This window comes from Penaeus chinensis, chromosome 40 (assembly GCF_019202785.1).
Source record: "Penaeus chinensis breed Huanghai No. 1 chromosome 40, ASM1920278v2, whole genome shotgun sequence".
NCBI lineage: Eukaryota > Metazoa > Arthropoda > Malacostraca > Decapoda > Penaeidae > Penaeus > Penaeus chinensis.
The window spans coordinates 18,848,131-18,865,630 of record NC_061858.1 but is presented as its reverse complement, the minus strand read 5'-3'; the positions used below and the strand labels follow the sequence as shown (position 1 = coordinate 18,865,630).

General features: G+C 45.7%; 1 protein-coding gene across 1 annotated transcript; it reads left to right on the top strand.

Annotated features, from left to right (window-relative positions):
* Positions 1-9,273: 9,273 nt before the first annotated feature.
* On the top strand, positions 9,274-16,191 carry LOC125047138 (laccase-1-like). The gene is made up of 10 exons (XM_047645253.1): positions 9,274-9,428; positions 9,750-9,964; positions 10,163-10,367; positions 10,561-10,784; positions 11,009-11,210; positions 11,573-11,691; positions 14,408-14,536; positions 14,883-15,043; positions 15,464-15,603; positions 15,944-16,191. The coding sequence occupies exons 1-10, from the start codon at positions 9,377-9,379 to the stop codon at positions 16,081-16,083; spliced, it is 1,587 nt and encodes a 528-aa protein (XP_047501209.1). The 5' UTR covers positions 9,274-9,376; the 3' UTR covers positions 16,084-16,191.
* The last annotated feature ends 1,309 nt before the right edge of the window (positions 16,192-17,500 follow it).

Sequence of the window (17,500 nt, the reverse complement as noted above, 5' to 3'; positions counted from 1 at the left end):
TCGCGGGGACGGGTAGTGGTTTACGTAGGTAACGTTGAGGCACTCGCGGCCTTCGCGAAGATATGAGTTTATTTGCTCTTGTTTCTATTTTATGGAGGCTTAGCCCTTCGTATGCAATTAGCTGTCTGCGATTTCTGTAGGCAGGCCGCTCATGAGACTTCTTATGATTATCGCTACAGGATCGCCTACTTCTATCGAATATTCCTGCAAACCCATACACACTATTCCCTCTATCTCTAGTAAGACAAGAGTATATCTATATATTTTTACTTTAATTTATAAAGCCACTTCATTGACAGTTACTTTTGTCGTCGGGATATTAGCGTTACCTTTATTTAAAAAAAAAAAAAAAAAAAAAAACATTCCGTGACTTTTGTCTTCTGACAGGTTTCCCACATTACTACTCAAAAGACTGGCTCCTTGACAGGCTATTACTTTTCTTCATTCATGTATACCTTCTCTTGCTTCATTTATTCCTACACACATGCTTCATTCATACACTTTCGTAAGTCACTCATGCCGGTTTGCGTCTTATGCAATCCACAACTCATATAATTGGGTTGTCGTAACTCCTGGCACGGCGCTAGCTTCAAGATCACTCATATTTTCAGGCACCTGTTCATCCATACCCAATTCATCCAAATCTCCGTTATTATTGTCTCCCCTTTTTGGCTGGCTCCTCAGATTAGGCATTATCAATATCGAGTAAAACAATGAATTGGTTGTTATTGCAGATACTTACTCCTTTAATTACGCAGGTTTCAGAAAGTGAAATTCTTAAGATCTCTACTTTCAGCTCCAGTTATACTACGCAAGGTAAAACTGAAAACAAAACTCCTCTTCGGCGCACAGACAGAATAACACTTTAAAACATGTTACAGCTACAACTTGTAGTAACACATTTACAAAGTACACTGGCAAGGCACACAGTACACTAAGGTTTATAAAGCACGCTAGCGCATTTACAAAACATACAGAGAAAGAACATTCACATAAGCAAATCTGTGTTTTCAAAGTGCATTTGAGGGTATCATGAACTTATAACAAATGTGACTAAGAACGCAAACACACGCACCGACACTTGCAAATCAGCGTATTGCATTTCATGCAATCTTAACTAAAATACATATAGATCAGTTGCAAGAAGTGCAATGAAATGTAAAATACAAAACAAAAAATACAACCAATGAATATGCGAGTCAGCATCAGGCTCATGAGCAAGTTGCAATTAACAGGCCTACCTATCGGTCCGTAATACGTGATAACTCGATGATATACTGAACATGGGCGTCAAAATGAATAAGCGAAAATAGGTTAATATCACCGCGAAATGCACTATTTTATATGTATGTCAAGCTGTAGCAATTCTCCGGATTAATGTGACATTCAAACCAAGAAAACAGCACTGAGGCAGCCGCCACCAAAGGACTAGGGGCCCCGACCTTTAGACGATTTATAATCTTAATATGAGGTGATTTGACCGAGTTTTGGAGGCTTTGGAGTGTTCATAGCAATTCAATGTTCCATTATTTGTATTACCTTATGTATATGTTTTTTAACCTTTTACATATCTAGTTTAAAAGTTCTGGTAGTCTTTTAGCCTTTCGTATACATTTTTTTCTATTGCTCAAGTTTAGTTCTTAGTTTTGTACGCGATACGTCACTTTCAATGTTCGCACTTATCACCCTCACTGACCGACGTTAGCCTAGCGCTCACTTACTCTTCAGGGCACACGAAATCGATCGTTGCTTTAAACCACCAGGATTCATAACCTGATTTCAATATGATGGTGGTGAGGGGATTGATGGAGAGGATTGCAGAAATACGAAGTTATCCCCCATGTACCTGTGTTTCCATAAAGACGCCAAAGACAATGGTTGCAGAAATGCAAGCAGAGGATCCACTGGTAAGAGAGATGGTGAACTCTTCAATCATCCGAAGGAAGGCAGCGAGAAACCACCTTCGTACATTCCCTTGTACAACCATGAAATTAAACGTGGCCGCCAACGTCAGGCTCTGATGCGGCAGCAGCAAGACGGAGTCTCTCTCTCGGTGATCTGCCGCTACTGCAGTGGTTCGCGGATGTATTCCGAACTGGCGAAAGGTCACGCAGGGCCGTGTCCCATACCGTGCGTGTCGGCATCCAAAGCCATGCAGGGGGGGGGGGGGGGAGGCTGGGCAAGAGATTGCACGGGGCTAACAAAGGGCGTCTTCACGGGAGGTCCACTGGAGGGAATGAAAGGGCGGGGCTGGGTGTGTCAGAGTTTGGAAGGGGCTGTGAGGTTTTAGTGGGTGAGTTAGAGATGTGAATAGGAAACCAGAAGGGAAAAGGTTGGCAGCAGGTTGTGCCTGGAGAGGTCGCATTCTACAAGAAACTAGTAGGGAGGGGGAGGGAAGGAAGGAGGGAGGGAGAGGGCGTGAAGAGGTGTCAGACGCAAAACTAAGGCTGTGAGACCTACCAGGCATCACTGCTGGCGAGCCTTCCTTCTTCCCGAAGAGATTGTTCAAGGTTGTTTCCTAATAAACAGTTCCCTCGTCAAGTCGACATTGTTTTAGAGGACGCTAAGTGGGTCTCCGGAAGCAGGGTTAGCTGTTTCTTGAGCTGTTAACATTAGCATAAGTAAAAGAAATCACGAAGAATTAAATAATGAGATCATGAGGTGGTGGATGAATACTCGAGGAGTCATATGTATGCAGTTACATTTACACACACAAAGAGAGAAAGAAAGAAAACAAAATATGGTGGAAAATTCCTGAACCCGTGACTAGTAGTAGACACACTTGCAGCCCCCATCCAGGATGACAGTGACATGGAGGTCAGATGGTTCCACCTTCAGGATTCAATCTATATGTCCGCCTTCGTGAAGAAAAAACACAGAAATGCCGACTGGTATGAGGCCATCTGGGAAGAAATGGGACTATTGGCTGATGCCAAAAGGGAAGCTCTGTTAGCATACAAGAAAAACCCTTATGCCAACACACGAGATACCTTGAGAACTGCTAGGAGTAAGGCCTAACAGACCATCCATTGCTGCATCAACAATTACCGGCTGAAGCTGTGCACCAGAAGTTAGAGTGCGGCAGACACCAAGGAGAGAAGCATATAAAAGGGCATAAAGAAAGCCACTGGTCCCACTATCAGCAAGACTGCCCCCCTCAACATCAAAGCAGGCGAGGTCATCACAGACAAGTCCAAGCAGATGGAATGCTGGGCTAAGAATTACTTGGAGCTGTATTCAAACCAAAACATGGTGTCCAGTGCTGCACTGGATGCCCTCCCAGACCTGACAGTTATGGAGGAGCTAGAGACCATGCCAATGTTGCAGGAGCTCAACAAAGTTATCGACCATCACACATGCAGGAAGGCCCCAGGCAGTGATGGGATTCCATGAGAAACCTGAAGAGCGGAATGTCAACCATGCTCCCACATCTGCACAGACATGTCCCAGTGGACATGAGAGTCCTGCAGTGACTGCAATAACTACCGTAGCATCTCATTCCTTAGTATAGTGGGAAAATCTTCGCCCAAGACATTCTTTCATGTCTCCAGAACCTTGCCTCCCGCATTTACCCAGAGTCACAGTACAGTTGTATTTCAGAACATGCTGATCCACTGTGGATATGATGCGGTGGGTGCTGGAGCACAAGTTGGACGTGCCTGCAGACCCAACATGTTCAGTGGACGATGTAATGACAAAGTTCAAAGTGCATATAAAAAATATTAGTAATGAAGCGCCCTGTGAACAAGCAAGCAGACAGAGAGGGCTTCGATGACTTCTGGATATGGCTGAAAATCTTGTCACAGGCGATAAACTGTTGCAAGGCACAGGACCAAATATACTGTGAGCAGTGGAAGGAATACGGCATACTATTGAGTATCGAATCCATGGGCTAGGTGATACACGAATGTCGACCCCTCCTCAGTTGCTGCCTTTACCGCTGGACTGCTTGAAGTCACCTGAAGAAGCAAGGAGGTACTTCCTGCATCAGTATGTAGATGTCTTGGTGAAGAAGGATGACCTGCAGTTAGGGCCACTCAAGATGATGGTAGGCCCAGCCATGAGAATTAATCTGCAGGAGAATGATACGCCTTTTGCAATCCACACCCAAAGAATGATTCCTTTGGCTTTTCAGGAGCCAACAAGAAAGGAGTTTGAGTCGTTAATGACCCAAGGCATCTTGAAGACAGTGGAGGATGAACCATCAGATTGGTATCATCCAATGGTTGGGGACGATCAACACCTGATTACACTTATCACTCCTTATGGATGTTCCAGGTATTGTCATGGTCCAATGGGTTTTGTTGCAACAGGAGACGCATTTTGTCTTCGAAGTGACAAGGCACTTCTGGGAATAACAAATTGTATCAAGGTTGTAGACTGCATTCTCCTACATGATGAGGACTACCTCTCACACCTTTAATGTGTAAATGAAGTCCTGTCAAGGTATCGTCAGCACGGAATAACACTTAATGCGGACTATCAAAAAAGGGTATTGGAGCGGGTCCAGAGAAGCTAAGGGCCATCACAGAGTTTCCTACCCCTGCAAACCTGACAGAACTTCGATCATTAAGGGCTTAGTAAATCAACTAGCAGCATTTACACCCAAGATTTCGACTGCTGCAGCCCCACTTCGTCCACTGATGAGTCCGAAGAGATCTTTTACTTGGGCAGCAGACCACATCAAAGCTTTTAATGACACTAAACAAGCTTTGTCAAGGCCATCCATACTTGCAATGTTTGATCCAGCCCTTCCCACCATTCTGCAGACCAACATCTCCAGACTCTCGGCCTCGGCTATGTTGTTGCAGGACCACGGTGATGGAAGATACAAGGTGGTGCAGTGTAGATCATGTTTCTTGACAGACACAGAAACATGGTATGTGACCATCGAATTGGAAATGCAAGCTGTCATTTGGGTCAACAGCAATTGTAAATTCTATCTTCGTGACTTTGGCACTTCAATTTGATGACAGATCCCCATCCATTGGTTCCCATTTTAATCCAATATTCCCTTGACATAATTGAAAGCCCTCACCTCCAGCACATGAAGGAAAAGATTGTGCCCTACATGTGGCGTGCAGGTAAGGAGTTGTACATCCCTGATGCTCTCTCCCGGTTACCTGTGAGACGCCTAACGGTGGAAGATGGTGACTTTAATGCTGATATGGACATTTCTGTATGTGAAGACCTACTACAAGTGTGCTCACTCACTTTCCAAGTTAAAAATTGGGACACATGTGCGAATATAGGATCCCACATCCAAGCATTGAGAATGAATGTTGTCACTGTCATAGGTATTGGTAAATATCGTGATTATCACATCAGGCTGCCAAGTGGCCATATATTGTGGCACAATCGACGCTTCTTGTGAACTACACAGCTCATGATTGGGAACTCTACTGGTTTCAAAGAAGAGCTGCCACATGATGCACCAGGATCTTCCGCCCCATCTGTACCTGTTGAACCCCGACGTTCGGAACGCATCAGATTGAAGTCTGTTCAAGACTCCCACTAGTGAACGTAAAGGGGGGAGGGAGATGTGGATTGTGATACTGAAGTGAATTGTGATAATGAGCCATGTCTTGTGCCATTACATACTGGTTGTGAGGACAGTATTACTGCATGTAAATTGTGATGATTATGTGATCTTATTATATACACTGCCTTTTGTGTGATGTTATGCCATGTGAAATGTAGATTATGTTTTGTTTATATTGCTGTGTAGCATATTGCCTATGTAAAAGAATGAGATTTTTTGTATATGTAGAGTACAATAATTTAATTGTCTCTGTGGTCACATGTCTGGCAGCAATACTCTCTCTGGCATGCAGGGCAGAGGATAATGAAGAATTTCCTTTTATTTTTGTCAGAGCTGATCTCCAATTAATCTACTTTAGTTCTCACCTTCATGTATTGTAGAGAAACACCAGACAAACACACACTAGGGACGATAGGAAGCTCTACAACATGGCATGCATCTGCACCATAACCAAAGTGACTGAGGTCCTTACATGTGAACTGCTCTTTGATGATACAACCCTAGCATCCCACGCACTGGAGGAGCTTCAACATATCCAGAAGTCATCGAAGCCGAGCTGACCAGCAACATTGGGAAGGCAGCACCTGTCATGCCCAAGCTAAACCAGAAGGTGTGGAGCAAGGGGCAGCTGTCAGAAATCACCTAACTGAGGGTCTACCATACCTGTGTGCTCAGTAGACTCTTGTATGACAGCGAGGCCTGGAACCCCTCCAGCAAACAAGAGAAGCAACTTAACAGCTTCCACCTCCGCTGCTTCAGAAGAATCCTCCAGATTCTATGGCAGGACAGAGTGATCAACACAGAAGTCCTTCAATGTGCAGGCTTCACCAGCATGTTCGCCATCCTCTGTCAGCACTGCCTGTGATGGCTTGACCCTGTCAGGCAATGGACTTCAACAGAATCCCAGAAGGACATGAAACTGGCTGACATCAATGTCAACAAGTGGGATGTCACCGCCAACGACAGAGATGTTTGGCGACAAACAGAGCAGCAGGGAGTCGAGACAGCAAAGGACTCAAGACTGGACAAACGGCCACCAAGATGGCCAACAGGCGAGGGCGGCCACAGCACTCATACCTTCTACTGCAACAAGTGCAAAAAGGACTGCCACTCCAGAGTTGGACCTTTCAGCCACTCCCGAAGCTGCAGAACCAGACTGTGACTTTAAAATTATCATCCTATGAAATGGACAGACATCTGATCAAAATATCAATAACAATGAAAATATATGTATATATTTCTCACAATCAACAACAAAACATCTGTCTAAATACATAAAACAAATCACTGTGGATGTGGTATGTGTGTGTGCATACATACCATCCCCGCCGGCAGAGGCTTCCCTCCTCTCCACCCTCTATGTCCATTCCCCAGTTTATCCTTTTCAATTTCATCTCCAACCTTCTCTCCAGGTAGTATCATGCTATCCCAACATATTGACTATTACAGCTAGGTTGGAGCTTCCAAATTAGAAGGGCATTTTCCTTAATCGAGTGTCTCACCTTCTGTGAAAGGTGACTATACCTATTTTCACGTGTATATGCATATATGCTCATACATAATCTGTGGACTGTACCCATGGGGGAAAATATTTATCAGTGACATATGGTGAGCTCGTCTTGCTCTCCGGATAGATCTCAGAGCCTCAGAGGGGGCCGCGCACCCGGTGATGGGACGGCTGGCTTCAGCTTCGTAAGCCGCAATTATATATTCATTAATCTATTTATATAGTATGACGTGACTTACACAAACCCGTTCATACAAACAGCTAGTATAGTTAGTAGTAACTAATGTTACAAATGTTTTTCTTCTCATGATATACATTGCGAGACAGTCATACTTACTCTTGTTTACTTCTCAGTCGTTAGCTTACAAGGGGAGAGGAGGCACCTTTAGTAAGTAGCCGAAAGCTCCTTCATATTTCTTTTTTGATGTTGCAGAGGTGGGTCGTGACGGAAGGGTGGCAGAGGGCATTGGAGCAAAGGTGACGGTGGGTCCAGGTGAGGAGGGCGAGGCTCAAGTGGAAGATGGAACGTCAATTTAGGATCGGGGCGAACGCACGTACGCTCAGTTATAAGCTTCTTGAGGTAAGCGGTCCTCAAAATCTCGAGAACTTCGCAGTGATGTTTCGGGAGAGAAATGTGCCGACGGAGTAAGGCGTTCAGCTCCTGTCAGGTCTTCTGGGATGCTGCGAATCGTAGTTTATTGGGAGACTGTGCTCCTCTTGATAGTCCTTGTTATCTTGTTGATCTCACTCAACACAAACACAGAAACGTGTACGGATATCTCATTCAGTTCTTATGGTCTTTCTTTATATTCTTGTCAAGACTTACTTTGTCAACCCACTTTGGTTTATAGGTCAGGGCAGCAATTTCAGGGCAGCTACGGCTCAGGACAGTGGCCTTGGTCAGTGGCGAGGGCTTTCTTGAGGGCATAATGGCGTAGAAGCTGAAAGTTACGTAGTTGTGGTTAGGGTAGAGGGTAGAGCGGCGACCAGCCCTGACTTAGCATTTCGGCAAACTCTGAATATCAAGGAGGAAATTGCGTTCGTTTGGTCATTTGGTGGTTAACCTGTCAATCAGAGTGAAGGATATATATATATATATATATATATATATATATATATATTTGTGTGTGTGTGTGTGGGTGTGTGTACATTTATACATATATATATGTATATATATATATTAATAAATACATATATATACAAACATGTATACACACGCACACACACACACACACACACACACACACACACACACACACACACACACACACGCACACACACACGCACACACACGCACACACAAACGCACACACACAAACGCACGCGCACACACACACACACACACACACACACACACACACACACACACACACACACACACACTCACACACACACACAAACGCACACACTTTTGCCATATATATGTATATATCAATATGTATGCATATATATATATAGATATATTTACATATATGTATAGATGTGTATATATATATGTAGATATATATGTATTTATGTGTGTGTGTGTGTGTGTCTGTGTGTGTGTATTTACATATATATCTATACACGTATATATACACATATATGAGTATATAAACACACACACGTATATATATATATATATATATATATATATATATATGTATGTATTTATATATATATGTATATACATATATACATATATATATACATATGCATATATACATATTTATATAGAAATGTAAACACACACACATATATATGTATATATATATATATATATTTATATATACATATATATGTATATATGTATACACACATACACACACATACACGCACACATAGATATATATATATATGTATATATATATGTATATGTGTGTGTGTGTGTGTGTGTGTGTGTGTATGTGTGTGTGCATGTATGTATATGCATATCTGTACATATATGTGCATAATATTTATATATAGTCACACACACACACACACATATATATATATATATATATGTGTGTGTGTGTGTGTGTGTGTGTGTGTGTGTGTGTGTGTGTGTGTGTGTGTGTGTAGAACTAGTTTCATTTTAAGTTGACACATAAATACGTCAGCAAAATTTCATGAGGTGGTCGTGAGAATCGATAATGGAAAGGCGCTTATGGATTACAACATTTGCGATAACATTTTTGTAACCGAGGGTACTTCTCATCGCCCTTGAAAACGCATTAACATTTAACTATATAAGGTCGACAAACACTGTTCATCGCCACCGGGAGCGTTCGCGTTAGTTGCTCCCGTCCGTGTTAAGAGCGTAGATTTTCCCTTCTATTTTTCTCCTTCCCTTCCCTTTTGTCATCATGCAACTCTCAAGATTATTCCTGGCCATCGGGGTCATCGTCAGTGCCTCAGGTGAGTCCTCGTGTAGTTCTGGTTTTCCTCGGAACGAAAATGGATGTCATTTTGTTGATTGAAAAGAAATGGCGAGGAATAATGTTTTGCTAGGTAGGTCAATGTTAATGTGGTTATTATTTGAGTATCCTTTTTAAAATATCGATCTCAAATTATATAAGTCTGCGAGACAGCTGAATGGAACCGAACATTCAAAACACATTAACGAAAAAGACAAACTACAAATAAACTAAACTAGTAATAATAATGCCAATAATGATAAAACAGGAACCATCTAAATACTCGAATACGAAAGGAAAAATCTCGACTTTCGCTGTACAGGAGAGAAACACGACTGCGAGCGCCAGTGCGCGGCAGGCGACACACGCACGTGCATGTACGAGTTCAACATCATCGAGTACCACACGCTGAGCAGGGCGTGCTACGACTGTCCCAGCACCCTCAGCGACTGTACACGCGAGGAGTGCATCGTGGCGGACGGCGTATCGAGACCTCTGCTCACCGTCAATCGCCAGCTGCCGGGACCCGCCATACAGGTGAGGTCTGCAAGTGAACAGTGGGAGGTCTATCTATATATACTGCATGTATAGTGTTGAGTCTTTGAAAATTGTGAGTGAGTGAGCGAGTGGGCGAGTGAGTGAATGAGTGGGCAAGCCAGTCTTCGGGCGTCGCCAGCACAGTCAAATAACCCAACACTCGCAATCCTTCGTCCATCCGCGTCTTCCGTGCCGCAGGTGTGCGAGGGCGACCGCGTGGTGGTGGACGTGCACAACACACAGTTCTCGGACACGGACACGATCCACTGGCACGGACAGCACATGCGCAGCCACCAGTTCTACGACGGCGTGCCCTTCGTCACCCAGTGCCCCATCATGGGCTCCTTCCGCTACGACTTCCCCGCGGCCACGCCAGGCACGCACTGGTGGCACTCGCATGCAGGTGAGGAGGGAGGGAGGAAGGGAGAAGCAGGGAGGGGAGTGAATGAGTGAGTGAATGAGAGAAAGAGTGACAAAGTCTGTAAATATCCTTCTCATCATATCCAAGATTGCGGACCGCGCCACCTAAGCCAAGCACTCAAGCCAAACACACACACACACACACACACATCTTTAAGCAAGGGCTGCCCCTTCAGGCGTGCACCGCGGGGACGGCCTGTTCGGGGCCTTCGTGGTGCGCCAGGCAGAGGACGGTCTGCATGGTGCCTACGAGGTGGACTCCCCTGATCACGTGCTGATCCTGCATGACTGGTTCCACGGGAGCACCAATAGCGAGTTCCTTGGCTTCCAGCACAGCAAATCCTTGGGCGTCGCCAACAATATCCTTCTGAACGGCAAAGGCAGAGATTTGCACGCAAAGGTACACACACTGGGCGAAGTTAATAATATCATCTGCATGCTATGACAACCTATGATGTAACCGTCGTCATCCGCCCTTCCCATCGCCGTGTTTACCTTAAACCATCCCTAAAAAAAAATATATATATATACGCGTTGCCATAGTCACGTTGCCATGGTGAGTCAGTGGCACGATAATTTTTTCTACAGTGAGTGAGACGAACCCCTTTCTTCCCTTGGCACCAGGAGGAGGGCCGGGAGGTGGTGAAAACGCCCCTTGAGGTCCTGCAAGTGACTCCTGGCCTTCGCCATCGCCTCCGCATCGTCAGCGCCTCCAGCTACATCTGCCCCATGGTCGTCAGCATCGATGGTCACAGCCTAACGGTCGTCGCTGTCGACGGAGCGGAGGTCGTTCCTCGCACTGTCGACGCTCTGGAGATCATCTCAGGCGAGTCTCTTGCAAGGCCATTTCTTTCAGGGCCTTCTCAGGTGAATCAATTGCCAGGCTGCAAGAAGCTTTCCCCGAATGCCATTGTGCTCTTCCTGACTCAGGAGAACCTTGTCCTTTCAAACTCTAACACACGTCGCTCCTTTCTCTCTCTCCTCCTCCAACCGCTAATCATCCCACGATCCCTAATTCTCTCTCACAGTATTTAAACCTTTCTCATAATATCTCATCATCCTTCTCGGCATTCAGTCCTCTTTCACAACTAGATATCGGGACGAAATCCATCCATACGAAAGGAATCGCACAGATGCATATTAGCTTTAATTGGCAATGAGGGCACTGCAATTGGGCTTGTGTTTCAGGCGAAAGAGTCGATGTCGTGTTGGAAGCGAATCAACCGGTGGATAACTATTGGATTCAGGTTCACGGACTTGTAGAATGCAGGCAAGTCTCTCTCTCTGTCTCTCTGTCTGTCTGTCTGTCTGTCTGTCTGTCTGTCTGTCTGTCTGTCTGTCTGTCTGTCTGTCTGTCTGTCTGTCTGTCTGTCTGTCTGTCTGTCTGTCTGTCTGTCTGTCTGTCTGTCTGTCTGTCTGTCTGTCTGTCTGTCTGTCTGTCTGTCTGTCTGTCTGTCTGTCTGTCTGTCTGTCTGTCTGTCTGTCTGTCTGTCTGTCTGTCTGTCTGTCTGTCTGTCTGTCTGTCTGTCTGTCTGTCTGTCTGTCTGTCTGTCTGTCTGTCTGTCTGTCTGTCTGTCTGTCTGTCTGTCTGTCTGTCTGTCTGTCTGTCTGTCTGTCTGTCTGTCTGTCTGTCTGTCTGTCTGTCTGTCTGTCTGTCTGTCTGTCTGTCTGTCTGTCTGTCTGTCTGTCTGTCTGTCTGTCTGTCTGTCTGTCTGTCTGTCTGTCTGTCTGTCTGTCTGTCTGTCTGTCTGTCTGTCTGTCTGTCTGTCTGTCTGTCTGTCTGTCTGTCTGTCTGTCTGTCTGTCTGTCTGTCTGTCTGTCTGTCTGTCTGTCTGTCTGTCTGTCTGTCTGTCTGTCTGTCTGTCTGTCTGTCTGTCTGTCTGTCTGTCTGTCTGTCTGTCTGTCTGTCTGTCTGTCTGTCTGTCTGTCTGTCTGTCTGTCTGTCTGTCTGTCTGTCTGTCTGTCTGTCTGTCTGTCTGTCTGTCTGTCTGTCTGTCTGTCTGTCTGTCTGTCTGTCTGTCTGTCTGTCTGTCTGTCTGTCTGTCTGTCTGTCTGTCTGTCTGTCTGTCTGTCTGTCTGTCTGTCTGTCTGTCTGTCTGTCTGTCTGTCTGTCTGTCTGTCTGTCTGTCTGTCTGTCTGTCTGTCTGTCTGTCTGTCTGTCTGTCTGTCTGTCTGTCTGTCTGTCTGTCTGTCTGTCTGTCTGTCTGTCTGTCTGTCTGTCTGTCTGTCTGTCTGTCTGTCTGTCTGTCTGTCTGTCTGTCTGTCTGTCTGTCTGTCTGTCTGTCTGTCTGTCTGTCTGTCTGTCTGTCTGTCTGTCTGTCTGTCTGTCTGTCTGTCTGTCTGTCTGTCTGTCTGTCTGTCTGTCTGTCTGTCTGTCTGTCTGTCTGTCTGTCTGTCTGTCTGTCTGTCTGTCTGTCTGTCTGTCTGTCTGTCTGTCTGTCTGTCTGTCTGTCTGTCTGTCTGTCTGTCTGTCTGTCTGTCTGTCTGTCTGTCTGTCTGTCTGTCTGTCTGTCTGTCTGTCTGTCTGTCTGTCTGTCTGTCTGTCTGTCTGTCTGTCTGTCTGTCTGTCTGTCTGTCTGTCTGTCTGTCTGTCTGTCTGTCTGTCTGTCTGTCTGTCTGTCTGTCTGTCTGTCTGTCTGTCTGTCTGTCTGTCTGTCTGTCTGTCTGTCTGTCTGTCTGTCTGTCTGTCTGTCTGTCTGTCTGTCTGTCTGTCTGTCTGTCTGTCTGTCTGTCTGTCTGTCTGTCTGTCTGTCTGTCTGTCTGTCTGTCTGTCTGTCTGTCTGTCTGTCTGTCTGTCTGTCTGTCTGTCTGTCTGTCTGTCTGTCTGTCTGTCTGTCTGTCTGTCTGTCTGTCTGTCTGTCTGTCTGTCTGTCTGTCTGTCTGTCTGTCTGTCTGTCTGTCTGTCTGTCTGTCTGTCTGTCTGTCTGTCTGTCTGTCTGTCTGTCTGTCTGTCTGTCTGTCTGTCTGTCTGTCTGTCTGTCTGTCTGTCTGTCTGTCTGTCTGTCTGTCTGTCTGTCTGTCTGTCTGTCTGTCTGTCTGTCTGTCTGTCTGTCTGTCTGTCTGTCTGTCTGTCTGTCTGTCTGTCTGTCTGTCTGTCTGTCTGTCTGTCTGTCTGTCTGTCTGTCTGTCTGTCTGTCTGTCTGTCTGTCTGTCTGTCTGTCTGTCTGTCTGTCTGTCTGTCTGTCTGTCTGTCTGTCTGTCTGTCTGTCTGTCTGTCTGTCTGTCTGTCTGTCTGTCTGTCTGTCTGTCTGTCTGTCTGTCTGTCTGTCTGTCTGTCTGTCTGTCTGTCTGTCTGTCTGTCTGTCTGTCTGTCTGTCTGTCTGTCTGTCTGTCTGTCTGTCTGTCTGTCTGTCTGTCTGTCTGTCTGTCTGTCTGTCTGTCTGTCTGTCTGTCTGTCTGTCTGTCTGTCTGTCTGTCTGTCTGTCTGTCTGTCTGTCTGTCTGTCTGTCTGTCTGTCTGTCTGTCTGTCTGTCTGTCTGTCTGTCTGTCTGTCTGTCTGTCTGTCTGTCTGTCTGTCTGTCTGTCTGTCTGTCTGTCTGTCTGTCTGTCTGTCTGTCTGTCTGTCTGTCTGTCTGTCTGTCTGTCTGTCTGTCTGTCTGTCTGTCTGTCTGTCTGTCTGTCTGTCTGTCTGTCTGTCTGTCTGTCTGTCTGTCTGTCTGTCTGTCTGTCTGTCTGTCTGTCTGTCTGTCTGTCTGTCTGTCTGTCTGTCTGTCTGTCTGTCTGTCTGTCTGTCTGTCTGTCTGTCTGTCTGTCTGTCTGTCTGTCTGTCTGTCTGTCTGTCTGTCTGTCTGTCTGTCTGTCTGTCTGTCTGTCTGTCTGTCTGTCTGTCTGTCTGTCTGTCTGTCTGTCTGTCTGTCTGTCTGTCTGTCTGTCTGTCTGTCTGTCTGTCTGTCTGTCTGTCTGTCTGTCTGTCTGTCTGTCTGTACACTTTATTATTGAATCCAAGGTCTAACTTTAATTTAATCAAAATACGTATATAATTCTCTTCTTTTTTCTTTTATTCATTTATTCACTCGTTCATTTATATTTGTAGTTTCGCCAGAATGGCAGAAGGAGAGTCCACAGGTAAACGACCTTACATTCACGTTCCCTCAAGCCCCGCCCCTTTCTCAGCCTCACGACAGCATTCCGAAACTCTGCCTCTACGGCCAGGGGAGTTCCCGGGGAGGCTGTCGCTGTTCTCTCTTGTTTTCCCTTCCCCTTTTATCTATTTTCAAATCGTTGTCAGTATGAATATTGGTTAATAGGTGCTGAAGCTTCATGATACATATTTTTCTTATTCTACATCTTTGAGAAAACAAAACATGCACTTTGCTCGCTTGCAAAGCTGAACAGGCACCTCATTTCAGTCTTTTCCATAGTTATTTAATGAAAGTGTGCATAAATTAAGTATAGCTGGAGTAAAAGAAAAGGCGAAGGAGACGAGAGAAATAGGGGAAGTTCAGCGCCCTTCACAACGATCAACCTCCCATCCCATCAACGCCGTTTTCTTCCCCAGGACGTGTCCCCGTTCTGCGAGGGAGACTTCTGCCAGTGCACGTACGTCGTGGAGGTGGATCTCGGGGACACGGTGGAGATGGTGCTCGTGTCCGAAGGGTACCATCCGTTCCACCTCCACGGATACAACTTCCACGTGGTGGCCATGGGAGTGATCGGCCCGTACGCTCAACCCTTTGATGAGTAGCTGGGGGAGGGGGGAGGGGTTGGGAGGGAGGAGAAGGGAGGATGAGGAAGGAGTGAGTGAGGGGAAGCGAGGGGAGGAAGGGAGTGGGGGGAGGAAATGAGAGAGACGAAAAAGAGAAAGAAGGAGAGAAAGAGGAGGGGTGAGAGAGGAAGATTTATAGAAAGTGCGTATATAAGAGCGTGTTTGTGCCTGTGTACATGCATGCGTGCGTTTGTGCGTGCGAACATGCATGTCAACATGTGTGAACGCAAAGGACGAATGCGTGCGTGTGATCAGATCGATCTGCAAACGAGGATTAACTGCCTCCTAACACCCTTTGTGTTATCCTCACCCCTTTATTCTCCTCTTCTTCGCCTGTCACCTTTATCGACGTTCCTCTTCCCTTCCTCCTTCAGCGGTACAACTGTCCAGGACGTGATGGACTTGGACGAAGCAGGAGGCATCACCAGGAAGCTGCAGGACGCCCCGCTGAAGGACACGGTCCTGGTGCCCAACGGAGGCTACACTGTCATCCGGTTCACTGCCGACAACCCGGGTACGTGGCATCTCGGGCACGGCGCTCTCGGGTCCAGGATGCGGGGGGGGAGAGGGGGTGGGGTCGGATGAGACGAGGGAAGGGAGGGAAGGGAAACGCTGGGATGATGAGGACGATAAAAGTGATTATATTGAATATCATATGAAAACTATTAAGAATAATGATGATGATTATGATTGGAATAATAATAATAACGATAACAATATTCATTATAACAGTAATAATATCGATATGATGAGAATGCTATTGATACCTACAACAATAATAATGACAATACCAGCAATGACAGTAACAATAATAATAACAAGAGCAATTGCACATATCCCGACCCCCTTTCCAGGCTGGTGGATCATGCACTGCCACTTCATGTACCACTCGGAGATGGGCATGGCGGCCCTCCTGCACGTGGGCACCGAGGAGGACCTGCCGCCCGTCCCTCAGGGCTTCCCCTCCTGCGGGCCCTTCCTGCCGGAGATCTAGGCTCCTGAGGTGGCGTTCCTGTCGAGGCTCGTGTGTCCTGATTTATATGTTATTTCTCTCTGTATATTGCCCTTTGTATAAACGTAAGATTAAGAGGAATTCGTTCAGGCTGCGTCTGTTTTTTCTCCACGGTTTTAAGTGATGTAGTTTCTTAATCTTGAAGGGAGGAAGCGGGGAGCTCCTGGAGGAAAGTATTCATTTCTCTAAACATAATTTATTCACTGAACAAGAGCGTGGGTTGAATATTGAGAAGATAGTGAAAAAACAACCCGCAAAATTACCGCCTTTACTAAGTTAGTCTTCTTATAAACTACGTAGGCTTAAGATTTCCTGTCTTTATCAACCCTCTTCCTCTCCCTCGAAACCCATATGGGGAGGGGGGTAACACGACCTGGAACTGTGTGCATCTCGTCAGTGGGCTCTTTTCCTTCCTAGTGACCACTCCTCTTGTACATTACTTCAGGTGTCGCCAATGAGCTGTGTTTTTTTCCGCAATTGTTATATTGAATATTTTCTAAGGAGAGATAAGTGTCTTGGTGCACTGTGAGCCCGCATACGTTGCTCTGGCACGGGCGAGTTTTGAATTTCGTCGGGGTTTCATCTTTAAAATCTGGGAGGATATTTTTATCCAAGGGTGGAACGGGGGCTTGGAGGGTTAAACTATTTTCCTCGAGGGGGCGTGGTGGTAAAAAGGATATAAAACAATGAGTCTAAATATGCTGCGCTTTAAGGGTCGTATATCAACCGCTTCAGCGTCTACGAATATGTGATAGTATACAGGAAGAAGCAAATGGCTTGTTACAAAAGGCTGCCAATATATGTCTCTTACTATTTTTTTTTTATCTGGATATTTTCAGATATCTAAAAACATTTAGCACACTCTTATCTGACTTCGAAACCTGTATTACAGTCTTGATTAATTGGAATGTATATTATCTGTATATTTGTAAGCGAAATCGAAGAAAACGGAGGCTAAAGAAAAACTGTGAGTCTGCTGGCTCTTACCACCAATAAGGCAAATGGTACGAATGCGATGCCGGAGCATAGACTTCGGCGTCCTTTAGAGTCATTAGTCAAAGTGTGCGATATGCATATGCCACTGCACTGTATGTAATGATTTAACAGAATTTAAGCGAATGTAAAAAAAAATATGTTATGATTGTTTAAAAAGTTATAGACAATTTAATTCAAAGTCTCGGCTCTGCCATCGCATTCGCAGCCTTTGCTACTGCCCACCACACTTTCCTCTCTCACTTTCTTTCCTCTAAGCCTAATTGTTTTCCCACTGCGTATTGCGATTTAGTTTACTTCGTAATTTCAAGCCGAAGTCACACGGCGTCTTCAGTAACATGATCATTTCCGACACCCAAGCCCCTTCAACACTGGCAGCGAGCAGGAGCAAGCGGGCGAGAGCGAG

Excerpts from the sequence above, each read along its gene's own strand:
- LOC125047138 (XM_047645253.1), top strand. The coding sequence starts at position 9,377 with ATGCAACTCTCAAGATTATTCCTGGCCATCGGGGTCATCGTCAGTGCC. Across the intron at positions 9,965-10,162 it reads TGCCGGGACCCGCCATACAG|GTGTGCGAGGGCGACCGCGT; the intron begins GTGAGGTCTGCA and ends TCCGTGCCGCAG. Across the intron at positions 15,604-15,943 it reads GTTCACTGCCGACAACCCGG|GCTGGTGGATCATGCACTGC; the intron begins GTACGTGGCATC and ends CCCCCTTTCCAG.